Source organism: Chelonia mydas, chromosome 27 (assembly GCF_015237465.2).
Source record: "Chelonia mydas isolate rCheMyd1 chromosome 27, rCheMyd1.pri.v2, whole genome shotgun sequence".
Taxonomy (NCBI): domain Eukaryota; kingdom Metazoa; phylum Chordata; order Testudines; family Cheloniidae; genus Chelonia; species Chelonia mydas.
Genome location: NC_057860.1, coordinates 1,219,485 through 1,246,914, shown reverse-complemented (window position 1 = coordinate 1,246,914; position 27,430 = coordinate 1,219,485). Strand labels below are relative to the sequence as shown.

Sequence of the window (27,430 nt, the reverse complement as noted above, 5' to 3'; positions counted from 1 at the left end):
TGGCTGGCATCAACATATTGACCAGGCTGGCATCAACATATTGACCAAGCTGCGACAGTCTGGCCAAGGTAGTCACACTCCCACCACAAGTTCTCGAATCTCTCCAATGGTGGCTCGATCTGCAAGCGGTGTGCACGGGGGTCCTTTTGCCAAGGCCTCTGGTCTCAAGACAAGTTCTCGCTTCACATCAACGTCAGGGAGCTGAGGGGATTCATCTGGCATGCCAGACCTTCCAAGCCCAGTTGGAAGGGAGATGTGTGTCAGTGGTGACTGACAATATGACTGCAATGTTTTATATAAAGGCTGGAGCTCGCTCCTCTCCCCTGTGTCAGGAAACCTTCAAGCTCTGGGACTTTTACATAGCCCCCACAATACACCTAGAGGCATCCTACCTTCTGGGTTCTCAAAAACGAGTTGGCGGACCATCTCAGCAGATCCTTCCACAACCATGTGTGGTCCATTCGCCTGGACGTGGTGAACACCATTTTCCAACGCTGGGAAGTTCCCCAGATCAACTTGTTTGCCACAAAAAGCAATAGGAAGTGCCTACAGTTCTGTTCCTTCCTGAATCACAATCTGGGCTCGCTTGTGGACACATTCCTCCTCCCCTGGACGGACCACCTGTTTTACGCATTCCCAGCTATCCTGCTCGTCCACAAGGTTCTGCTCAAGAGCCGTAGGGAGCGGGCCGCAGTCATACTGATAGTGCCAGCCTGGCCTTGCCAGCACTGGTATACCATACTCCTGCGGCTATTGGTGGAGAACCCAGTCACATTGCCCTTGCTTCCGGACCTAATCACTCAAGATCACGGCCGACTCCAGCCTCCCAACCTCGAGTCTCTCCACCTCACTGCTTGGAAGCTTCATGGTTAAACCTGGTAATGCTAATGTATTCTGAACACGTTAGGGAGGTTCTTCTTGACTGTAGGAAACTTTCCACCAGGGCCACCCACCTGGCCAAGTGGAAGAGATTCTCGATCTGGTGTTCGCAGAGCTGTACCTCTCCGATGCAGTCATCAATACCACTCATCTTGGACTATCTGCTACACTTAAAGCAGCAGAGCCTGTTGGTCTCATCAATAAGGGTTCACCTGGCTGCCATTTCAGTCACCCAGGAGTGGCTGGCTGATAGGCCTTTGCTAACCTGGTGGTTGGTCGGTTTCTTAAAGGATTTGACAAATTATACCCGCAAATTAGGCAGCCGATCCCAGCTTGTGACCTTAATCTGGTCCTTTCAAAACTAATGAGGCCCCCCTTCAAACCCCTAGTGACTTGCTCATTACTCTATCTGTCATGGAAGGTGGCATTCTTGGTCTCAATAACATCAGCTAGGAGGGTGTCCAATCTTAAGGCTCTAACTTCCGACCCTCCTTACACTGTTTTTTATAAGGACAGGGTGCAGTTTTAGCCCCACCCAGCCTTTCTCCCAAAGGTTGTCTCAGTTTCATGACAATCAGGATGTTTTCTTCCCGTTCTTTTACCCTAAGCCTCATACCAACAGCTGGGAACAAAGACTCCACTCTTTGGATGTTCGGTGAGCTTCGGCTTTTTATATTGAATGCACAAAGCCGTTGCATATATTGAACCAGCTATTGATCGCGGTAGCAGACAGGCTGAAGAGGCTCCCGGTGTCTTCTCAAAGAATTTCATTGTGGATCACGTCTTGTATCTGGGCTTGTTATGATTTGGCAAAGATACCTGCCCCTGCATTGACAGCACATTTTACAAGAGCGCAGGCCTCCTCGGCCGACGTCACTCCTGGCCCAGGTCCCGACCCAGGAGATCTGCAGGGAGGGGACATGGTTGTTGGTCCATGCTTTCACTTCTCACTATGCCATTACCCAGCATACCAGGGATGATGCAGCATTTGGCAGCATAGTGCTAAAGTCAGCGGTTCCATGAACTCCAGCCCCATCTAGGTAAGACCTGGGAGTCACCTACTTGGAATGGACATGAGCAACACATCTTGAAGAACAACAGTTATGAGAGGTAGGTAACCATTTTTTCTGAATGATCCCTCTATTCTCCCTGCATTGTCTCAGAACAACTGGTTTGCTGCTCTGGACATTCAGAGTGCCTACTTTCATGTGGTGATTTTACCAAGCCATAGAAAATTCCTTCTCTTCGTCATGGTAGATTGCCACTTTCAATACATGGCCCTCCCATTTGACCTCTCTTCCACCCACTGAGTTTTCACCAATGTATTGTGGTGGTTATGGCATACCTCAGAAAAAGGAAATCCACACCTTCCTGTACCTCGATGACTGGTTACTGTGGGGCAGATCCAGAGATGAAGTTCTCACTCACATTAGCACCACATTGCCCTTGCCTGTGCTTCTGGGTCTCATTCTAAACACTAGAAAGTCAACCTTGAATCCCACTCAAAAAATTGAGTTCATTGAGGCCCCATTAGATTCCACAATGTCAAGAGTATTCCTTCTGACTGACTATTTTCAGACAATTCAACGTCTTTTCCTCAGTCTGCAATCTCAGCCTTCCATAACAGTTCAAATGTGTCTGAGACTGTTAGGCCACATGTCCACTTGCAAGCAGGTGACCAGGTTTGCAAGGCTGCACCTTTGCCCCCTTCAGATGTGGCTCAGGACAATCTCCTGTTCTAACCTTCTCTGGACAGACTGGTTTGTCTCCTTCCACTGTTCCTAGACTCCTTGCAGTGGTGAATGTGTCCACAGAATGTTCGGCAGGGCATTCCTTTCACCTGGCCCTCACCAACCAAGTCATTTGTTACTGATGCCTTCCTGCTGGGTTGGGAGGCACACCTCAGTTTGCTGAAGGTACTCATTCCATATAAACATGCTGAAACTTCGGGCCATCCACAATGCATGTTGCGCCTTCTGGGAACCATATCAGACACTCGGTGGTTCACATACTTACCAAAATATGACCGTGAGGTACTATGTGATCAAATAAGGGAGGGCACACTCCAGGGTGCTCTGCCTAAAGGTGATCAATGTGTGGCAGTTTTGCATCAAGGAGAGCATTGCTATGATAGTTGTCCACTTGTCCAGGGTATAGAATCATCTCATGGACCATCTCATCAGGTATTTTCCCCTGAGTCATGAGTAGTCCCTGAAGACGAGTGTTCTCTTGGTAGTTTTCACAGTGTGGGCTGTTCCCATCTGCTACAGGGAAAACAGGAAATGTCACCTGTTCTGTTCTCAGAGGGGACGGGGGGGGGAGGGGGGACTTTGGTCCAGGCTTGCTCTCCAAAGGGGTCTCAGTTTCATTTGAACCAGGCGGTATATTTACCTGTGTTTTTTCCTAAGCCACATTCATCTCCGGAGGATCCCTGTCTAAATACCTTGGATGTCTGGAGATGTCTAGCTTTCTGTCTGGATAAGACTGAACCATTTTGTGCTTCACCTTATCTGTTCCTGTCATGCAGACTGCATGAAGGGTCAAGTAGTCTTTTCACAGACCATCACTAGATGGATAACATCCTGTATCAAGTTTCAGAGTGGTAGCTGTGTCAGTCTGTATCAGCAAAAACAACGAGGAGTCCTTGTGGCACCTTAGAGACTAACAAATTTATTTGGGCATAAGCTTTCATGCATGCATCTGATGAACTGGGTTCTAGCCCATGACAACTTATGCCCAAATAAATTTTAGTCTCTAAGGTGCCACAGGGACTCCTTGTTGTTTTATCCTGTATCAAGACTGCATATGAAATAGCTTCGGCTATGTTGCCTCAGTGGATACGAGCTCATTCGACGAGGACGCAAGCAAGGTCAAGAGTATTCCTCAGTGACATTTCCATATTGGATATTTGCCAGGCTGCCATGGGGTCATCCATACTTACGTTTACAGACCATTATGCCATTACCACATCTTCCAGAGCCAATAAAAATTTTGGAAGGGTGGTCCTGCAATCCTAATTTAGGTAGACTTCAAGCCCCGCCTCCTGAGAGGGGTACTGCTTGTGAGTCACCTAAGGGGAATACATATCTGCATCTACACAAAGAAGAAATGGTTACTTACTGCAACTGTGGTTCTTTAAGATGTGATTCAGATGTGTATTCCATGACCTGCCCTTCGTCCCCTCTGCATCGGAGTCATCTCTCATGGGTGTTCGGAGAGATGGAACTGAGGGCGGTTGGGGTGTCCTTATATAGCTATGGGAGGGGCAACAGACATGAATGCTTCTCCCTAAGGTTACTACTAGGCAAAAATCTCCAGCTCTGACACTCTGGGTACACACACACCTCAGTGGAATACACATCTGCACCACATCTTGAAGAACCAGAGTTACAGTATGTAACCAGTTTTTTTTCTTGTATAACAAAGTATCTAAAAGAGTGAAATAGCATCCAAGATATTTCATTAGCCAGCTGTAAGGTCCCTGGGCTTCTGCTTGCCAAAAGGATGTATATTCAGGGCCGGAACATGAATTGAGAAGAATGGGAGTTGCAAATGGTCTGCAATTCTCAGGACTAGGCCTTTAATTTGTATTTCAGTATTATTTCTCTTCAGTTTTTCAGCTTTCTCTTTCATCATGTGTATAGATCACTTTGTGCTTGATATGTAAAGTGTTATCTTGCTGCTTCCTTGGAAAGTGTTTTCTCTTTCACAGAAGAATCTAGTCAGGTGAACTGACTGGGTTAACCATATCCAAACAGCCATGGTTAGCCCATCAGTCAGTCTCCAGACTAGAGGATTCCTTTGTTAGGTAAAGACACATCTGCAGTAAATTCATATGTCTGTTTTATAATGTTAGTAAATTTCATTGGGTTGGTCTAGTCCTCTGTGTGGTAATGACTTAGTACATTTGCAGCTTCATAGAATCATAGAATATCAGGGTTGGAAGGGATCTCAGGAGGTCATCTAGTCCAACCCCCTGCTCAAAGCAGGACCAGTCCCCAACTAAATCATCCCAGCCATGGCTTTGTCAAGCCTGACCTTAAAAACTTCAAAGGAAAGAGATTCCACCACCTCCCTAGGTAACGCATTCCAGTGCTTCACCACCCTCCTATTTGGGATGCATTTTATAAAAATGCTAGATAATATAACAGATAATATACGTTATGAAAATAAAATATGGGCAATGTTTTGACGGCCTTTCCCCTCTGAGCCAGTCAGTTCTTGTTCTAATAAATGCCTTGATTTTTTTGGCACTGACTTACGTATTACAAAAGGCCTTTAGAAAGGTCTCTCTTTCCCTGGCAGGAGTAGTGTACAAGGAAAGGGACAGACCTTCCAAAATTGTTCTGTCTAATCCAGTGTCCCCTTCCCTTCACAATTTTCAGGGAAGGAATAAGAGTGCAAAATGTCCTTTCTCTTCATCATTGCCTCCTTAGTGCATTCTGCTCATAACCCTATCTCCCTAACTCCCATTGCCGTGAATATCCAGGAGGAGGAAAGGAGAATTCCAGCAAGCTGCTGAGTCTTGCGCCTCCGCTGCTCTGTTTCTTCAGGTACAAGGGTGTTGAGGGATTTGGAGGCAAAGCAAGAAGTGTCATCTTGGCTGGCACCGGCAGTCTTCTCTTGTCCAGACTAAACAAACCCAGTTTTTTCAATCTTCCCTCATAGGTCATGTTTTCTAGACATTTAATCATTTTTGTTGCTTTTCTCTGGACTTTCTCCAATTTGTCCACATCTTTCCTGAAATGTGGCACCCAGAATTGGACACAATACTCCAGTTGAGGCCTAATCAGCGTGGAGTAGAGTGGAAGAATTACTTCTCGCATCTTACAACACTCCTGCAAATGCATCCCAGAATGATGTTTGCTTTTTGTGCAACAGCATTACACTGTTGACTCCTATTTAGCTTGTGATTCCCTATAACCCCCAGATCCCTTTCCTCAGTACTCCTTCCTAGGCGGTCATTTGCCATTTTGTATGTGTGCAACTGGTTGTTCCTTCTGAAGTGGAGTACTTCGTATTTGTCCGTATTGAATTTCATCCTGTTGACTTCAGACCATTTCTCCACTTTGTCCAGATCATTTTGAATTTTAATCCTATCCTCCAAAGCACTTGCAACCCCTCCCAGCTTCGTATCATCCGCAAACTTTATAAGTGTACTCTGTATGCCATTATCTAAATCATTGATGAGATATTGAACAGAACCAGACTCAGAACTGATCCCTGTGGGATCCCACTTGTTATGCCCTTCCAGCTTGACTGTGAACAGCTGATAATTACTCCCTGGGAACGGGTTTTCCAACTAGTTATTTACCCTCCTTAGTAGTGTCATCTAGGTTGTATTTCCCTAGTTTATTTATGAGAAGGTCATGTGAGACCGTATCAAAAGTCTTACTAAAGTCAAGATATACCCCTCCCTTCCCCAGCTCCCCCTCCCCCCCAATCCAGAAGGCTTGTTATAGATCTATCTCCAACTAAACCTAACCCTGTTTAATGTGTTAAACATCCACATTATTTAAAATTCCCTAATCTTGGGAACAGCTGAGAAGTTGGTGAATTTTCCATCTATTGACTACATTCCAGATCCTGTGACCTTATGGACTAAAGCATTCAAATAATCCTCTTTGGTTTTTCTCTTTGTGCTAGGTATGCCATATGACAGATGCTCAGGTGCCCCAATTTGTGGTTGTTGCCATATATCCAGCATAGTTATATGTGTGGTAGATGTTTCCTCATAGCAAGAGAATACTATACATAGATGACAATATAAAAATATTGTGTACCTCAGATAATGGTATAGCTTTTTTCGCTTGTTCACATTTTTTCATTGATGTAATAATGGAAAGCTTCTAAATCTAAAAATAACCCCAGTCTTGGCTTGCTGTTACCCAGATAATTCTCCAAATGTTTCAGAATGGTAGGCAAATACTTGCCTTTTGGTCTTCCCTTGGATACACAACGTATCCCTCTCACTTGATGTTTCAAAAGGCACCTGTAGGTACTGCCAGTTAAATAAGAAAGCTGGGTCACCAGCCATCCCTTTTTTGACATGCCAGTAAAAATAACTAGTTAATAGTGATCACATCTCATAGGGGAACAGTGCGAGTTTGTGTCCCTAAATATTTATCACAAAGCCAGGACTTTGGGGGGAGGGATAGCTCAGTGGTTTGAGCATTGGCCTGCTAAACCCAGGGTTGTGAGTTCAATCCTTGAGGGGAGCCATTTAGGGATCTGGGGCAAAAATTGGGGATTGGTCCTGCTTTGAGCAGAGGGTTGGACTAGGTGATCTCCTGAGGTCCCTTCCAACCCTGATATTCTATGATTCTATGACTTCCTCTATCAAAGCAAAGCCTACAACTCAAAATAAATAAAAGGAAATACCTTCTTTCTCAGCTGGCTTCAGTTTTCTGGAAGTAAAATCCTCCCCGTGGAAGGGATTAGCTGACCTATTGCTTCAGAGAGATTTTGAGAGTTCCTTGTTAAACTATTATTAGCTGAAAATCACTGCATGCAGATGGCAAGTGTTAGGTTTCTCTGTGGTGCCTGTCAAGAGGTGGCCATGAAAAGAAAGTAGATCCAGCAGTAAAATCTCCAGCTTGATAGTGACCCTGTAATGTGACTTCAGAGCAGTGCTTCATACTTGATACACTCCACACCTGTGGCAGCTGAAGATATGTTTTCACTAGTTGTAAAAGGAAGTTGTGGAAGGGGTCTCTGTTTAAGTCACCCTGTATGGGGCACACAGAGTATTTCATGGCCACCATGATATGAATGCTGGAGTCTTTTTTTTTAATAAGGTTTTTTTTTTTTTTTTTTTAATGTTTAAGGATCAGTGTACACAGTGACTCCAGATTAAATATCATTTTTTGGGATAGAAGCAAGGCTAATTTAATGATAGTTCCTTTGAACTAGGTTTCTAACACTTAGTTTATATGTTGGAGTTCTTAATTACTGTGTTAATTCTTCTGCTTGCTCAAGTCTGTGGACATAAATGAACAATGGATATTTAACTTTCAGGGTGTGTTCATGTGTCAGTATACTACACTATATTAATCTGGTAGATGTATTCAAATGTGTATTATAGGTATAGCTGGCAGCAACCCCTATAGTTAAAGTTGCCTGGTGCTTTTCATTGTAAGATTTTTTTTCATTTTCTCACACCTTTGCCAACCTCTTAACTATTTGGGCTGAAATTTTACATGCTGGTGTTTCTCAGGCTGAATTTTTTGGAAAATGTCTGTGAAAACAGTTCAGCTGTTTCAGAGAATGAGGTTTGGGGAAAATGTTTTGCAGTGTTAAATTCTTGCAGCCGTTCTGTTGAGAAGTTCTAATTCCTCAATGCTTTAAAGGCGCAGAGACTTGAAATTGGCAGGGGGAGGCAGCTTCTGTCAGGGAGCGTGCCTTTTGCTTTCCCTGTAAAAAATCCACATACATTTGGCTGAATTACAAGCCTTTGAAAATCATCCTGCACCTGTTCAGTGGAAATTTGTTAAAGGCTGCCAGAAAAATTCAAGGTGGGCTGGGCACCATAACTCAGAGCAGGGAGCCTGTGGCACCCAGGCATTGTGGAAGAGGAAGCAGCATCTGGTTCTTGTCTTTTATTGCAGAGGAGACAAGAACCTGATGAGGGGCAGTGAATGGAGTAGTCTGGGACAAGCAGCCTGGTGAGAAGGGAACTTTGAGAAATGGAGGGTGGGACTAACTGGACACAAAAGTCTCCTGGCAGCTGGGGGGGAGTGGTAAAGAGCAGGCTGGGACTTAGGAGCCTGAGAAAGAGAGGTTATGACTAGCTGGGCAAAGAGATTGTGACAGAGTGGGTGAGGGAAACAGGAGGCGGGAAGGAGTTTGAGGCCAGAAGGGATCACTGTAATCATCTAGCTGACCTCCTGCACATTGCAGGTCACAGAACCTCACCCACCCACTCCTGCATTAGACCCCTAAGCTCTGGCTGAGTTACTGAAGTCCTCAAATCATGACTTAGACTTCAAGTTACAGAGAATCCACCATATACTCTAGTTTAAACCCCATGCTGCAGAGGAAGGCAAAAACTCCCCGTGGTCTCTGCCAATTTGGCCGGGGGAAATTCCTTCATGACCCCATGGTGATCAGTTCAACCCAGAGCACGTGGGCAAGACCCACCAGCCAGACACCTGGGAAAGAATTCACTGTAGTAACTCAGAGCCCTCCCCATCTCGTGTCCTATATCCGGCCCTTGGGGATATTTGCTGCTAGCAGTCGCAGGTGGGCCTCATGCCATTGTAGGCAGAGCTAGTTGGAGAATGTGAGAACACGGAGATTGAACAAGGAGCTGGGAGGAAAGACCGGGATTTGCTTGACAAGGAGGCAGACTGGGATCCAGAGAGGGTAAGGGAAGACAGACCTTCTGAGACGGTGGGGAGGGGGGAACTGTGACTGTCTGGGTAAAGAGACTAGGACAAACAACCCAAGATGGGAGATATTGGGAAGTGATCTGGGGAGGAGGTGGAGACTGAGTTTGGATGAGGAACTCAGTGGGGAAGACTGGGAGCCAGTGGTAAGGAATGAGGACTGGCTGGGCAAGGAGACTGAGATTGTTTATAAGGGGAAGAGACTGGGATGGGGAACCCAGAGGGGGAGACTAGGACTGCCTGAGCAGTGATTTTGGGATTAGGATGAGACACCTGAGAATGGAGACTGGGCCCTAGGTAGCAGGAGAATGGGCCTGAGATGAGGCACCAGGAACAGGACTGGGATGGGACAGAAGGCATCGAACTTAGAGGAAACAGACAGAAGAGTCTGTGACAGCTAGACTCCAGAGTCCCAAAGTAAACTCAGGATTCCTGAGTCTCACCATTCCTTTGCTATCAGCAAATGTCTCTGAAATCCAGAGGCAAAGCATGTCCCATCCCCCTGTAGTGCTGGTGCCTCCAGAGGATGACAACCTACTACTTCTATCAGTTGTTTCCTTACCTCCAATGGCAGAAATGTGCAATGGATCTAAAGGTTCCAGCCCTGCTGATGACCCTATGTAGGTGCTTATATGGTGCCACATGATGGAATTTGTTTTTTCAGTTTGCTTTTTCGTTTCTGTTTTAATGTCTGATTTCATCTGTGCATATGACATTATCTAGCAGAGAGAACTTAGCTTTCATAAAGTTTTTTTTCAAATCTTCAGGTTTCTTGTTTGAAGTTCACACTCAGCAAATTGTTTGACGTGAATGTAGCATAAAACTAGCATGGTGAATATCTGGGTCAAATAATAATAAAGTTTGAAATGGAAACCTTGTTAACTTGTTAGCCAGTTGTTTACTCTAGATAAGGGACCTGAATTGTTAATGGTTAGTTTTACCCTCGAGAGGTTTTCCTTTTTTAAATAATACAGCCATTAAGTGAACTTACTCAGTTTCTCAGTAGAAGTGATGGCGGAGCCAGTTGAGGTTCTCTAGGGCTGTGGTTTTTAACTCTTTCTTCCTTCAACTCATCAAATGGCTGAAAAATCCTCAAGCATCCCACCATATTTGCAGCTGCAAAGGAATGTGAGGTATGAGTCATAGAACAATGTTTCTGCTGTTGACTGTGGATCCAAAAAGGTACTGTGAAGACCATCTGGGGCAGAGGTTGTGGGTTGTGGGGGGCGGTGATTCTCTCTCCTCTCCTTATCCTGTGCCTGTGCAATGCTCTGCTCCAGGGCAGGAGAAGTGCTGCTCTGAGAGGCTGCAAAGTTGGCTGTTCTGCCCCTTCAGGCACTGTATCTGAGCCCTTTGTGTGCTGGGGAGGAGGGACTAAGGAGCTGCTGTGGGAGTGGGTGATACGCATGAGGGATGGGAGATCAAAGCAGGGGGAAGAAGTCATTCCTTCCTCTCACTGCAGACTGCTGCTGAATCCTACTGATTTTAGCTGATTTTTCAGCTTATGGGCGCAACCCACTGAGGAACCTCTCATGACCGCATCCTGAATCACACCTCACCAGGGAAGAACTGCTATTCTAGAGACAGCTTCCAGTGATTCCAGCCAATCTCCAAGAATAATTCCTCCCCCCCACCCCATTTTACTCCTTCCTTTTCATGTATCTTCCCCCCATCTGACAAACTGAACTGTGGGGAATGCGCCACCTTCATGGGGTATGGAGGCAGACCAATAGGTTTGGCTGCATGCAGGAGCAAGGATCACCACTTCCTGGAATTCCCCAGCATTCTCTGCCCATAGTCCATGCCAGTGACAGACCACCACCAGACATTTTAAACCGCATTCATCACCTGGGCATTGAAGTGCTTTGCAGAAGAAGTCAGTGAAAACTTTCTTATGGGCAGGTAATTTATTATTAATCATTAATATTAATAAATAAATTATAATTACTTACGATGGATAGGCCAAGATGCAAGTGGTGGCGGTGGTGTTTATATTGCAGTAGCATGTGGCAGCCCAGTGGTAGGGCTTCACTGCAGCAGGTACTGTGTGTACACAACAGAAGGACAGCCCCTGCCCCTGAGAGCTTACAATTGAAGTCTGAGACAAGTTATGCCATTTTTGATCTTGAGGGAGATATATTGTGGTCATTCTTACATCTCAGGGACAGAAGTTCCCGAGCTATGAGACCTCTATTGAGAAAATCTGCCATCCACTTAAATTTTACTCTTATTAGTGGCAGTTCCTTTGTCCATGGTGAGCATAGCTTTTAATGTTTTTGACCAACCTGGTGTGGCAGCCAAGAGACATTTGGGATGTTAAAAATATTCAGTGCAGTTGTGGCTTGTCATGATTAGCAAAGAGTGAGTACACCTGTTGGCTGAGTAAATATCAAAAGAATTTTGATTTATGGTACCTTTCTGGAGGAATGATTTAACTTATTGTTTAAAAACGTATAGTAAAAAGGTGGTTTCCTCGGCCTTCTCATAAAGAGGAGGTAGTGTATACTAGAAGCGCTCCAGCGGCACACACATACCAGTGCAGCTGCACCACTGTAGCACATCTGATGAAGATGCTCTGTGCCGACGGTGGAGAGCTCTCCTGTCGGCATAATAAAACCACCTTTGCGAGAGGCAATAGCTATGTCTGTGGGATAAGCTCTCCTGCCGACACAGCGCTGTCCAAACTGGCGCTTAGGTTGGTGTAACGTATATTGCTCGAGGGGTGGCTTATGGACACCCCTGTGCAACATAAATTGTACCGACATACGTGGCAGTGTGTACAGGCCCGATGTGTTGGGTAATGTGATTCACTTCTAAATACACACTCTCGGTACGAGCTGAGTCAATAGAGAATGTCGCAGGTGAGTCATATCTTGAGTCAGAGCCTTAGATTCATAGCAAGCTAGAGTTGGTTCTGAAAGCAGAGAAGACTGGACAAGTTGAATTATTAAATCAGTTTCCTTTTACCAGTATCTTAAATATCTGAAGTGTTTATGAAAAAATCTGTAGCTGCCATCAGCCATTCAGAGGTTACCTTGGGACGAGAGCCTGGACAATGCCTTATACCCCACTTACATCCCAGGTTAACACATGAAGAGAGCCTTTTGCAGGCCCTGTGCAATGGGCTGAATTTCACCCTTAGTGAATATGGAAATATTCTCTGTTTTCCTAAACTGCTGTAGTTGTTTGAATTATGATAGCACCTAGAGGTCCTAACTGAGCTCAGGGCTCCACTGTGCGAGGCACTGTATGTACACATAGATAATCCCTGACCCAAAGAGTTTACAATCTAAACAGACAAGACAAAGGATGAGAAAGTTCTGTCACTGAACAGACAAGCGATCTAAGGCACAGGACAGTTGCTTCCCCAAAATCACAGGAAGTTTGACAGAGCCAGATATTGATCTCCAGTCTCCTGGATCTCAGTCCAATTTCTTAGCCACATCATGCCTATTGCTGTGATCTCTGCTTTAAAGGATTCAGAAGACCATTGAGCTCTGATTCTGGTTAAGGTGGCCTCATGTACATATTAAGGAGACCACTTCAACTTGCATGGTTCTACTGTCAGTGTAAAAAAGAGCATAAGCTAGTTAAAAGGTTTCTGAAAATAATTCTTCGGGGTACATTTGGTAATCGCCTAGCCTTGAATGGTTTTTAACAACATTAACAGTGATGACACAATGGTTAGCTCAAAGTGTTTTAAAACTACTGCATATGTAAAATAAAAATCATCATGATATAAAATGTAGAATGAAAGTGTCTGCAATGCTGACTGTTCTAAAGGCTTTCTCTGTTAATTTATAATTGTTTGAAACATTGTGGGGGTGGGGCACGGGCTTAACCATAACAACCTACATTAATTGCGACTTGAAAGCAAAGAAAAACCAGAATTGCAGGCAGTTTCCGGAGATAAAATATGTTTGGTGTAAACAAAGGAATTGACAAATGTTCTTTCTGTTCTTTGCTGTCCATAACAATACAGGTGACAATTAAAGTTATTGCAGACAAAGATTTGCGAACACATTTTAAGTGAGAGATTTTAAAACCAGTCCTTGGAGCAGAGTGAATATTGCTGTCCGAATAGTAAAGTAGCCTAGGAGTACTGGATGATTCTTAATTAAAAGTTCAAACTGTTTAGGCATTTGCCAGATTGAAAGAGGAAGGCAGCATTTTTATAATTAGATACACATTTTCAGCCTGCCCTCCAAATGTTGTATGGGAATTTCACACAGTAATTTTAGCAATAACAGAAGACAGCAGTACTGGTTTTTAACTTGAGCAGGGCAAAAAATATCTGTCAAATAGAGTTTTTGCTGAAAAATGCATTTTTCAGGGCTCCGAAACTATTTGCAAATTTGGATCAATTCAATGAATAATTTTGGCTGAAATTTTTTTAAAAATTCAAAATTTCAATTTGTGTTACAAAATGACATTTCATTTTCAGATTTGGCCTATTGAAAAAAGCCTCAAAGGCGAAAAACATCTGAGAACACCTGATTGGAAATAAAAAATAAAATTATTGTAGAATGAACCAAAGTATTTTCGTTGATTTGAAACGAATTGAAAGAAACAAAACAAAAATAATTTAGAGTCGACCCGAAACAGTTTGGTAAACTCAAAAAGAATCTTTTTTTTTCTTTTCTTTTTTTTAAATAGTTTTGTGTGGAATTGAACCAGATTTTTTTGGTTTAGCCTCAAAATTTACTCAGTTCTAATCTTAAGCATTTTTGTATTTCAAGTATCCTTCAGTTAAAAAATCATGCCCACAGTTTAGCCCTGACAAGGAGATCCCAAATTTATTTTTTAATTCTGTTTGATATCCGTTTTTAAATGTCTCTTTTTTCCATTTTTATGACTTGCTCCCCAGAATTTCTAGACGTTGCCTAGGTAATGGGTTGAGACAGGCCTCAGAGATGACATTTTGGAATCAGCATCTCGTCTACATGAGAAAGATGTGCAGATTTTTTTGATCTGTTTGACATTGCCCCTTCTGTTAAAATAGTGCAACTTTCTAGTGTAGACAAGGCTGATGGATTAACATATGCAAATCCTTAAGGGGTAAAACAGCAACACTTCCTTTGTACTTGAACCACTAAAGATGGTGTTTAAGGAGAATTGTAAGTGGGGCTGGTAGCGTTGGCTGGTAAGGTGGCCTAACACTTCCCATAAGACCCTGTTTTCAGTTTCTTATAATTTTGCCAGACTTTAACTGTTTGGGCTGAAAATTTCTAACCTGGGTGTCTGCCTCAGTCTGATTCCTCCCGACCCAAAAATTTCAGTCAGATTGGTTCAGCAGTCTAAGAACAAGGCTAGGCAGCCAGAAAATGAGGAAAAAACAATTAGTGACCACCTCTGAAAAGTTTGGCTTAAGTGATTTGACTAACATCACATAGGAACTCTGTAGTATAGACAGGGTTAGAGTCCAGTTCTCTAGGTTGTCATTCAACTACCTTAACCATGAGACCATCTTTTCTCTTCCTGCCATCCCATGCCTTGTTCAAACACATCTTCCTTCCAACTTCCTCAACAAATGAGGCAGGGGTCCTACAGACCAATCTCCTTCAGTCACAACCCTGACTATCCCCATAGCAACTTCATTACGTACACTGAATACCACAGGGTCCTGTGGAAAAGATAGCATGTGAACGTGTAAATAAAGATTATATCATACTGCATGTGCACAAGGGAGCCGAATTAAGGTTGCACAGACAGGAAGTGCCAGATTTAAGGCCAACTTTTAAGCACTTGATTTTGCAGCCTTAATATTCTTCTAACATAGATTTTTGTATGTAATATTGATTAATGTTTGTGTCTCTGGGACAGGAAGAAACATTAGCCCACATTGTCTAAAAATGAAAATGGTGTTGTCTTGTTAATGAGAAGATGTCACTCCAAGGAAATAACCATCTTGTGTAATGGCAGAAAATCTCCATACAAAAGGAAGGGCCTTAGAGCTTGCAGTGTCGAATTAATCTGTCACTTAAGCTTTGTGTGCACTAGGAAAATTACCCACTACTGACAGTGTCATAGAATCATAGAATATCAGGGTTGGAAGGGATCTTAGCAGGTCATCTAGTCCAATCCCCTGCTCAAAGCAGGACCAATCCCCAACTAAATCATCCCAGCCAGGGCTTTGTCAAGCCTGACCTTAAAAACCTCAAAGGAAAGAGATTCCACCACCTCCCTAGGTAACGCATTCCAGTGCTTCACCATCCTCCTAGTGAAACTTTTTCCTAACATCCAACCTAAACGTCCCCCACTGCAACTTGAGACCATTACTCCTTGTTCTGTCATCTGCTACCACTGAGAACAGTCTAGATCCATCCTCTTTGGAACCCCCCTTCAGGTAGTTGAAAGCAGCTATCAAATCCCCCCTCATTCTTTTCCGCAGACTAAACAACCCCAGTTCCCTCAGCCTCTCCTCATAAGTCATGTGTTCCAATCCCCTAATCATTTTTGTTGCCCTCCGCTGGACGCTTTCCAATTTTTCCACATCCTTCTTCTGGTGTGGGGCCCCAAACTGGACGCTCCAGATGAGACCTCACCAATGTCGAATAGAGGGGAACGATCAGGTCCCTCGATCTGCTGGCAATGTCCCTACTTATACAGCCCAAAATGCCGTTAGCCTTCTTGGCAACAAGGGCACACTGTTGACTCATATCCAGCTTCTCGTCCACTGTAACCCCTAAGTCCTTTTCTGCAGAATTGCTGCCTAGCCATTCGGTCCCTAGTCTGTAGCGGTGCATGGGATTCTTCCGTCCTAAGTGCAGGACTTTGCACTTGTTCTTGTTGAACCTCATCAGATTTCTTTTGGCCCAACCCTCTAATTTGTCTAGGTCCCTCTGTATCCTATCCCTACCCTCCAGGGTATCTACCACTCCTCCTAGTTTAGTGTTATCTGCAAACTTGCTGAGGGTGCAGTCCACCCTATCCTCCAGATCATTAATGAAGATTTTGAACAAAACCGGCTCCAGGACCGACCCTTCGGGCACTCTGCTTGATACCAGCTGCCAACTAGACATGGAGCCATTGATCACTACCCGCTGAGCCCGACGATCTAGCCAGCTTTCTATCCACCTTATAGTCCATTCATCCAGCCCATACTTCTTTAACTTCCTGGCAAGAATACTGTGGGAGACAGTATCAAAAGCTTTGCTAAAGTCAAGGAATAACACGTCCACTGCTTTCCCCTCATCCACAGAGCCAGTTATCTTGTCACAGAAGGCAATTAGATTAGTCAGGCATGACTTGCCCTTGGTGAATCCATGCTGACTGTTCCTGATCACTTTCCTCTCGTCTAAGTGCTTCAGAATTGATTCCTTGAGGACCTGCTCCATGATTGTCAGATGCATGCAGCCAAACCAGGGCTAATTACTGTTTAACTGGAAGGCCCTATCTGAACTAGGGAATTTTAGTGGCATAGACAAGGACATATGGAATTCAGCTGTGCTTCAGCAAACCATAGTTAAAACAAAATTACTACTAAATCAATTAACACTGTAAATTATTAAAACTCTTAATCTTTTTTTTGTGCATTTCCCTTAGTATTGATAGTGGAATAAGACTACTCAATTTCAGTTTTGATGATGATCAGTTTCACTTTCAGGTTCTCAGATGCCCTGCATAATGCAGCTGTTTTAGGGTTTCTAATACTGCACATGAATGATATCATAAACCCAGCCTGGCTTTTTTGGGGGGTGACGGAGAAACAATATTTTTATTTATAAAACATTTCTTGTAGTATTAGGTTAGTACAGCTCTTTCTCTTCCCTTTTTAACAAAAGAAAATTGGGAGCCTGAACTCTACTTGGGTTTTACTGTAACCTTCATAAGACCAGTTATCCAACCTTCTATTCTACAGAAGTTTTTGGGAGTGAGGGGAGGTAATAAAAATAAATTACATATTATGTATATGTACAGTAGTCTGGGGGACAAATAAACAAACTGGCAAAACTGGTCAAACTATTGGCTTAATATTATTTGAGGTTGGTTGAGATCTTAGTGTCTTGGAAAAAAAATTGTAGAAAAATGTGATTGTAGCTTTCTTTATCACCAATAATGTTTCTAAAGATTGTTGAACCCTGTGCAAATTTATCTAGTCTCTGTTCTCCATACTTCTTGTGATTCTTGAAAAATGAAGGGCATGGATTAAAGAGTGTAACTTTCAGAGTGGAAATTGAACAGGGAGGAGTTCTAGAGCTTTCACAGGAAGTAACAATTCTTAGCATGCTATTTTCTATCATCCCTTTCAGTTTGTAGCTTGGATGTTTCAGCCACTGATGCTATCTGCTGTTCTAAGGAAACCACCCATGAAAGCTAGTTAAAAATCAGATAGAGGATCATTTCAGTTCTTTAAACTCAGCATCATGATATCACCACGAGAAGGTAGTGGAATTTGTTGTTTGGCTAGTTTTCATAGAGGCAAAGGACCCTTTTGAGTGCACAGTATTCATGGATAGAAGGAGCTAACCTCTTGAACTTACTTCAATGGAAAGATTTTATCAGAAGCTGAAGCTGTGTTGTGAGCAAGATACAAAATTACCAGTCTTGGCAGAAATTGATTTTTATTTTTTTATAATTTTGATGAATAATGTTGGTCTAGTTTTAAACATTTTTAGATTTTTATCAATTTACATTTTGATAGTTGCAGGAAATTATGGGTGGGAGTCAGGCAATGAGAGAATTAGACATGAGATTCAAAAAAAAAATAAAGCTTTGTAGCCACTAAAATACAAACTGTCAACATCACATCAGGCTAAATATCCTTAAATCAAACCAGTAAGTTCTCAAGTAGTATTTTCTTACTTTCCTACTCTGTTTCTGTTATCACTGGAGATATTTGTTCCTCAGTTTGGGTGTCTACAGTGAAATAGATGTTTACCGTAATTTACCAATAAAAATCTAATCCTTCCAAGTCTCCAGATTCCCTAATAGAGTGGTGTTCATTTTCTCTGAAATGAGTTCATAGTTATATGACCTATGCAGTTCTTGTCCGCCAGAGAGCCCTAGTTCTCCTTGGAGTGATGGTCTCTGTCTATATTCCACTGAGGGTAATGCGCATGTGCCTGGAGCTTTTCAGAATAGCGGTATCTCTTGGTCCGCCCATGTGCCCTTGTGTTGCCTCATGGTTTTGCCTGAGGCAATAAAGGGCAGGATGGACCAACCGCGTCTTCAGTTCGTTCTCAACGCCACATGGTCCTAGTTGGAGCTTCAACTGTCCTCTTGTCCTTGGTGATGCATTTTCCAAACTTTTATCGAAAAACTGTTGTTGTTCTTCATTTTATTCAGGATTTTGTTTTGTGTACTAGTTATCTTGTTTCTGCAATTTTTGTAGGATTAAAGACTGGGGACGCCACTCCGGCAGTTTCCTGCCAAACAGTCTACAACACACACATACCCCAACACCCATGTCTGGATATTGGCCGTAGTCAGGATTTCCATAGTTTTCTGTAGTAATTTTCTTGTTTCTGAAAGCCTTGGAAGCCTTAAGACTCAGGAATGAGGACTGGTGGCTTCACTCCCTCCATGTGCGTAGGGCCCTGGCCTTTTACCTACAAGGGACAAAGCCCGAAATGAGGACCGGTGGCTTCACTCCCTCCATGTGCGTAGGGCCCTGGCCTTTTACCTACAAGGGACAAAGCCATTCTGGAAGTCTCCCAGACCATTTGATGCCATAGTGGAGAGAATCAAAGGGTAGGCCATTTCCACCCAGAGAATCTCAAAGTGGGTCTCAGGATGCTTTATGCTCTATCAACTGTCGGGATGGTTCCCACCAGGTAGGATATGGGGGTATTCCACAAGAGTGTAGGCATCAACTACTGCCGTGCTCCTTGACCTGCACCTTGCAGATGTATGTAAGGCAGCCACATGGAGTTCGGTACACACCTTTTCTTCTCATTATGTTCCAGTGCATGATTATGTGGATGGACATCTTGTTTTGTGCAGCGGTCCTCTGCTCCATGGCTCCGTCATCTTACTCGCACCGTCCACCTAGCTGGGTACTGCTTGTCAATCACGCTCAATGGAATACAGTAGGGACCATCACTCGAAGAAAAAGTGGAGGTTACTTGCATGTAACTGCAGATTCTTTGAGATGTGTGGTCCCTATCTGTATTCCGTTACCTGGCCTCCTTCCCAGCTGCTGCAGATCTGTAGGTCATGTGAGGACCAACGAACATTACTACTTTGAAAAGCTCCAGCTCTGGGCACATGGCACATGCGCATTAACCTCAGTAGGATACAAAGAGGGCCCCACACATCTTTAAGAATCTCCAGTTACAGGTAAGTAACTCCCCTTTTGTGATCTTCAGGAAAAAACTTACTGCTGTGTGTAGCCTCTCCTTATTACATCCCTTTTAAAACAAGTTAGAGTTTTTGTGCTTTTGAGATGATTACTGCAAAACTTAAACACTTACTTAGATAGTTATCTTGTAGGTTAAGTCAGTTCTTATGTCTAATAACATTGATCGCAGCCCATTACCATGTCAGATATGTAATATCCTTTTGATTATAAATAGGTTGTACCGATCAGACTTTTCCTTTTTCAGACTGGCCCTGGACCCATGTCCTACTCCCAGTCAGACTCATTAATTTTTTGTCGAATTCAGTGGGAACAGGATTTGGCCCAAACCAGATGATGAGATTTTCAAACTACTCTATTTAAGTAGTTCCATGAATGTTTGTAAACAGCACCTAGCTGCTAAAGCAATAAGGGGTGTGTGTGTAAAAAGTGTGTAACATTCTTTCCCAGAAACTTAGACTCCATCCCAGATGCACTTCAAGATCTAGGTTGTCAAAAGTGATTTTGGGGGCCCAAATTGAGACTCCTTAGCAGGGCCTGATGTTTCAGGGGGCAGATGCTCAGCACTTTCTGAAAATATTCTCCCTGTAAGGAATTTCAAATGGGCACCCAAAATCACTAAACACTTTGAAAATGTAGGCCTATGTCTCAGTCCTTAGTAATTTTCAACAGCCCCAAGTGTAAATCCCTCAGAAATAGCACTCCCGTACCCTAATGACAGGTTTCAGAGTAGCAGCCGTGTTAGTGTGTATCCGCAAAAAGAAAAGGAGGACTTGGGGCACCTTAGAGACTAACAAATTTATTTGAGCCTAAGCTTTCATGAGCTACAGCTCACTTCATCGGATGCATGCAGTGGAAAATACAGTGGGGAGGTTTATATACACAGAGAATATGAAACAATGGGTGTTACCATACACACTGTAATGAGTGGTCAGGTAAGGTGAGCTAATACCAGCAGGAGAGCAGGGGGGAAAAAACCTTTTGTAGTGATAATCAAGGTGGGCCATTTCCAGCAGTTGACAAGAACGTCTGAGGAACACCCCCGGGGGGGGGGGAATTAACATGGGGAAATAGTTTTACTTTGTGTAATGACCCATCCACTCCCAATCTTTATTCAAGCCTAAGTTAATTGTATCCAGTTTGCAAATTAATTCCAATTCAGCAGTCTCTCATTGGAGTCTGTTTTTGAAGTTTTTTTGTTGAAGAATTGCGACTTTTAGGTCTGTAATCGAGTGACCAGAGAGATTGAAGTGTTCTCCGACTGGTTTATTAATGTTATAATTCTTGACATCTGATTTGTGTCCATTTATTCTTTTATGTAGAAACTGTCCAGTTTGGCCAATGTACATGGCAGAGGGGCATTGCTGGCACATGATGGCATATATCATACATAGACTCCAATGAGAGACTGCTGAATTGGAATTAATTTGCAAACTGGATACAATTAACTTAGGCTTATTAACTTACACAAAGTAAAATTATTTCCCCATGTTAATTTCCCCCCCCCCCTCCCCAGGCTGTTCCTCAGACGTTCTTGTCAACTGCTGGAAATGGCCCACCTTGATTATCACTACAAAAGGTTTTTTCCCCCCCGCTCTCCTGCTGGCATTAGCTCATCTTAAGTGATCACTCTCCTTACAGTGTGTATGGTAACACCCATTGTTTCATGTTCTCTGTGTATATAAATCTCCCCACTGTATTTTCCACTGCATGCATCCGATGAAGTGAGCTGTAGCTCACGAAAGCTTATGCTCAAATAAATTTGTTAGTCTCTAAGGTGCCACAAGTCCTCCTTTTCTTTTTTCCTGTATCCTAAGATGCCATTCCAGCTACTTAGCAGGATGATCCTAATACTACCAGGTGAAGCTTTCTTTTGTTAGCCTCCCGTAAAGGGAGCTATTTGGGCTGAATGGGACCAGTTTACTTCCTGTCTCCAGCTGCTGAATGCTTTGGTCAAAGCCATCTAAGCATTCCAGTAATATGCAGTGGTCACAGATGTGTGGGATTAGGAAGATTATTTTGTTGTTGTTATGGGATGGGGAGCGAAGCAGCAGTGTGCATATCAGGGCCTCGTTAACATATTCTGCAGTATCCCAAAATAGCTGCCAGTTAGTACTGTAAACAAAAGCACTTAGTCCTGTCCAAGCCCCGAAGTATGTTGTTGTTCTCAACTTTAGGGCACAATTCAAAAAAATCTTCTTCCTCTTTTTTCATTAATCCACATTTTTTGCCATTCCTCTTTTAAAATTTTCTGTACTAGGTTTTTGAATCGGTGTTTACTAAAGGGTACTTGTGTCACTTTCCATTTCTTAGTGTTTTTAGCTGCTTTGTCCACCATTTCATTCCCTGTTGTTCCAATATGCGCTGGGATCCAAGCTAATGGTGTCCCTAGCCTCTGTTTGCCAGAAACTGGGAATGGGCGACAGGGGATGGATCACTTGATGATTCCCTGTTCTGTTCATTCCCTCTGGGGCACCTGGCGTTGGCCACAGTCTGAAGACAGGATACGGGGAGAGACGGACCTTTGGTCTGATCCAATATAGCCGTTCTTATGTTCTAATGCTACATGTATCCCCATCTGTACAAACTGTGTTGTTAGAAATATAATTTCATTGATTAAATCACTTCTGTGTACTGAGACACCCTTTGTCTTGCCATAAGGCCTGAGACTGAATCTGAAAACATGACTACAGCTGGGCATGCATCCCAGATCCAATTTATGCTAGCATTATTGCTACTAGTTCGGCTGTCTTGACAGCTAAGTAATTGGATATTCTTTTAGATGTACTAATTCCCAATTTTGGTGTACAATATGTCATCCTGTTTTTTCTTTTTTGGACCCATCTGTAGATATTTGACAAAAACGACTCCACTTTTCATCTATGTATTGGTATGCTTCACTTTTATACCTACTGTCTCTTTTTCCCCTTACACTTTTATCAAATCTAAAGCCAGGTTTGACCATGCAACTCTCCATCCGTAACTAATTTTCCCATGACTAAAAGTTTTTACTTCATTTAGCTTTTCCTTGTCTTTCAATTCCTTCATCCCCACACACTAACTCAAATGGTAAATTGAGTTCTAACATCCTGTGCTATAGTTTGCCTATCAAATTCCCAACAATCCTTGGGTATTTGGTCTTTCATCACTGCAGTTCCCATTAACGGTGGTCTAGAAAGATAGGTTCAGTGCTTTCCTTCATAGTGTAACCGGCATTTCACTAGAAGCTATCTGTAGCACACAAATAGGAGTTGTAATAAGTGTGCAATTTGTAGTGCCTGGCTTGTATTAAATCTAATTTTTTAAGTCTTGATTTTGATGCTGACCCAAAAGCTTGGGAGCCATAGTCAGTAACTGGTCTGACAAAGGCTCTGCAGTGTTTTCTTCTTCATTCCCAAATTAGTCCCAGAAAGACTTTTATGCAGGTTAACCCTTCCTGTATGTTTGTCTTTAACATAGTTTATATGATCTTTCCAAAGTAATTTAGTATCAAATATTACCCCTAATAATTTAAACCTTTTAACTATGTCGCTTTGTTCTCCGTACAGACACCAACCCCCTTCTTTTCTCACCTTCATTCCTTTATACAGGCCCAACCTGCTATTTCCAGCTGAACTTCATCTTTCATTAGGCTTTATTGATCCCTGGCTCTCCTCCAGGTGCAGCAATAAGGTTAATTGACCTAATTTAACCTACTCTGCCTTGTGTGGGTTGGACAACGCATCACACACTGACATTGTGCTCTGCCTGTACAGGGACCCAGATATTCACTGTCTTGCGGAATTTACATTTCAAAAGCATCCTTAAAAATTCAAACAAAAGCTTGAGTAGCATTAATGCAGTTTAGCAGTGACATGGAGTTACTTATTTTGACAATTAATGCATACAGCTTTCTGCTCAGGATGCCCTTCAGTGCCACAGAATAGCACATACTGCACAGAGCTCCCTCCAGAGGAGGTAGTGCTGAAAACTTAGTGCTTTGTTAATGTTCCTTTTTCTAAACACAGCTATTCGCATCCATTCAGTGCTTTTTGATATTGAGGGTATGAAACTAAACAGCAGTTTCCCTCTACGAAGTCATCTTGCTATATGTACATAGACAGGGAAAAAATCCTTTAAACACATAGTATAGTTTATTCCACTGATGTACAAATCCCAAATTGCATTTGAAAACAGAATGCAATGCTGGTGTGTGTCTTGCCATCTGTATTTGTGTAGCTCTACAAGCAAAGATTATAAATACTGCTGATCTTGCTGTTGGTTTATTTCTCAACCAGAGCGGTGGCTACCTGCTGTTCCAGGAACATTTCCTCTCTAGCAAACAGATGGTCCTAAGTTGGCTGCCCTTACCATGGTTTAGATTCACCATTATCAAGCTGTCAAAAGACCCATCTGCCCTGAGCAGCTGTCCTGGCATTGCCTGTCTGTGTGCTGGGAACCTCAGCATTTCACCAATCTCAGACATATAAAACGTCTATTTCTGTTTTATTTGGGGGGTTGCAATTGATGCCATCTGGCTCTTGTTTTTAATCAAACAGATATTAGAAATCTTACACATTAAAGATTTGCTGTGAAAGTTATTGGACAGAAGAATTGACTTTTAGATACTCTGACCTAGTTTATAGATCTTACCTGAGGCTTTCAAAACATTCATTTTTGTTGTAGCATTTAAAAAAAAAATGTAGGCAACGGCGGGGGGTAGACACTCAAGTTATGGAATGAGCACAGAACCTGGGAGCAAGGAACTTGGTCTTTTTTTAATTATTGTTCTTCCCCTGTCTATTGTAAGTCCTTGAGCCAGTCATTTGGGACTTGTCTACACCAGCACTTTACAGCACTGCAACTTTCTCCCTCAGAGGTGTGAAAAAACACCCCCCCTGAGTGCAGCAAGTTTCAGCGCTGTAAAGCGCCTGTGTAGACAGTGCACCAGCAGCGCTGGGAGCTACGCCCCTCGTGGAGGTGGGTTTTTTAGAGCGCTGGGAGAGCTCCCTCCCAGTGCTCTGCAACAGCAGTGCTTTAAACGTTGCCAGTGTAGACTAGCCCTGAATCTCTGTGCTGCAATTGACCTGTCTTTAAAATGGAAATGATACTAACTGGTCTGAGTGGTTGAGGATTAATGAGTTAACGTTTGCAAGGCTTTTGAAGATTAACAGTACTTTAAGTCGTGCTAAGTATTAGTATAACAAGGTGATGTGTTGACCTCTTTGTTTATAATGAGACACATTGTATAGGATTCCTACCCTGTCTCATAATTTCCAACAAAAAAACCTTAATTGGACCCTGTTCCTGAAGCGTATGGACCAGCAACCCATTTGCAAACACAAGTTTCAACTCTTCGGTGTCTCCTGACCCTATATTTCCTATTTTAAAAGCAATTTGTTACATATGAATCCAGATGCACTTTTTAAAAAGGCAACAACAAAAACTTCTCCACAAGATTTTCACTTGACTTTTTAATGGGGTGAGGGTCCACAATAAAATTATAGGGGGATCCAGCATACTAAGCCTGGATGCTTTTCCACTGCTTCCAGCTTTCTGTTGAAATTTTCTGAGAGTTATTTTTTTGGGATTCCTATTACTCTTTATATGATTCTCATGGGAGAACAGCAAAAAAGTACAAATACTATAAAACTCTTTGGGTTTCCAGCTTATTCAGCTTTAATAAAACTAATATACATCTTGTACATTTGCTTTCCCCTTGTTCACACCTGTGCAATTTTTGCTGCTAGCTCATTTCACTTTTTCAAAAATAATTACCCAAAGTTATGCTTCTGAGGCTTCCATTTTCAACATTGATAAGTGATTTTTGGGTGCCTAGCTTTGAGACACGCTAAAGGGCCTGATTTTCAAAACGTTTTGACTGCCCACCTTACAAAAATTGAATCCTATTAAAGCTTCTCAGATTGGGTCCCTAGAATCACTAGTCACCCTCTGAAAAATTAAGGCCATAAGTTCCTTGTTTGGTGTCACAGTTCAGGCCAACTTCACCCATTCCAGGCTCTCAGCTCCTCAGTTGTCACCTCTCTTGTGCAGACAGCCACATCTCTCTCCCTTCACAACCTGCACAGTTCCCTGCCCACACTGTGTTATTCCCAGCAAGCCAGAGTGTCTAACCAGACCAGCATCAGTGCTTGGCTTACTCTTCAATGGCCATGAACAATCTAATTGCCAGCAGTTATGAGTTGCCACACAGCCCTTTATAAGCAAGGATATTTATTCTTAAGATGAAAGCATTACAGAGAAAACCTATTAAAAACAAGAGAATCTGCATGCATGCTAATAAGGAGATCACCCCAACCATATACACAACTCCAGCAGGGGCTCTGGTAGGAGTAAGTCCTTCAGACCCCACCAAGGGGTTCTTCTGGGTTTACAAGTTGATAACAGCCCCAGCTCAAAACAGGCACCCATCACTCTGTAGGCCAAAGTCCTTCCAGCCTTTCCCAGAAAGGATTGCACATACACACCCTCCCCTTGGACAGAAGGTCCTGTCCATTTTCTGCACCAGAAAGAAGGCCCGGAGTCAGTTTAAACTCAGGCTACTTATTCAAAAGTCCTTTCTTTGACTGTTTGTCTCTGGAGAATCCGGTAGATGTGAGCCTCTCACCAGGCGGCGGTACCTCTCTAGTGGTGTTACAACCTGAGTGAATTTGCCTAATTACCTCTCACTGGTCATAATTCCTGGAGGGCTGTGGTCCCCCTCCTCCATGGAATTACATACAATCTCTGGCCCACAATGATACATAAACTTAATACAGTAAGATCTCCCAAAGATCACTAGTCACCTCTGAAAAATTAAAGCCACAAGACCTTTGTTAGGCACCTAAATACCTAAAAAGTGAGCACCCAGCAGTTCCCACTGAAGTCGGGATCCTATCATAGAATCATCATAGAATATCAGGGTTGGAAGGGCCCTCAGGAGGTCATCTAGTCCAAACCTCTGCTCAAAGCAGGCCCAATCCCCAGTTTTTGCCCCGATCCCTAAATGGCCCCTCAAGGGCTGAACTCACAACCCTGGGTTTAGCAGGCCAATGCTCAAACCCCTGAGCTATCCCCTGCCCCCCGCCCCCCGTCACTCACTTAGATGCCTAAATATGGATTTAGGAACTTTAGCCTTTTATTTAAAGTGAGTTTTGTAATGTGGCATTACACCACTGTGGGGTAGGCTCTGACGGCTACAGTTTCAAGTTTAACCGAATGAAGTCACCTCTACTACTTGCTTCAGAGTTAGAGTCTCTAGGAACACACAAAGACCAAGGGTATTGACCACACATACACGTACCAGTACAGAGTCTAGTCTATTTTATAAGTTTTATTAAAGTTACAGTTAAAGTTATGATAACCCAAGCATATAGAAATTCTATACAAACCTATGCACAAGTTTTACAAATTTCGTTATACTCACATCCTTAACAGTAGTGTTAGGGTCTGATGGGACTCTCATGGCTTGATCATCAGTAGAGGGTTGGTTCCTGCTGGAGTCTCCCAAATGAAGCTCAATTTTCCCATTCTGGCCATCCCCTTTTTATAGTGTGATTCTGTCTATACCTACATTCTGCGCATGTCCATAAAAGTGTCAACCCTCTTTTCTCTTATTGATCTGTCCCCTGGAAACTTAGGGGGACCCCAATTTTCTATAGGCTGTGTAAGTTCCCTTTGTTCTCATTAGCATTGACGCACAACCTGTACCCTGTGGTTAAGACACATGTCTGAGACCGATGCGCCTTTAGAGTATTTTTATGATCTAATATTAATCTGGGTAATTTTGCACAGTATTACTTTTTGGTATCTCTTTTCCCATAATCTCAGGGCATTGGCTTATTTCTCGGTCATTGGCTTAAGTCATCATTTCTTGTCTCCAAGG

At 43.0% G+C, this 27,430-nt stretch overlaps 1 protein-coding gene across 4 annotated transcripts in view; it reads left to right on the top strand.

The window, feature by feature from the left end:
- Window positions 1-27,430, top strand: part of MYO1D (myosin ID) — a 356,514-nt gene that overhangs the window by 252,080 nt on the left and 77,004 nt on the right. Inside the window, exon 22 of one of the 4 annotated variants that reach the window (XM_043536695.1) lies at window positions 10,768-11,125. The exons of the other annotated variants lie outside the window; for them this stretch is intronic. Coding sequence (XP_043392630.1) covers window positions 10,768-10,813 — 46 coding nt within the window. The 3' untranslated portion in view covers window positions 10,814-11,125. Of the gene's footprint in view, window positions 1-10,767; window positions 11,126-27,430 lie in introns of those variants that run through there. 4 annotated transcript variants of the gene reach the window in all.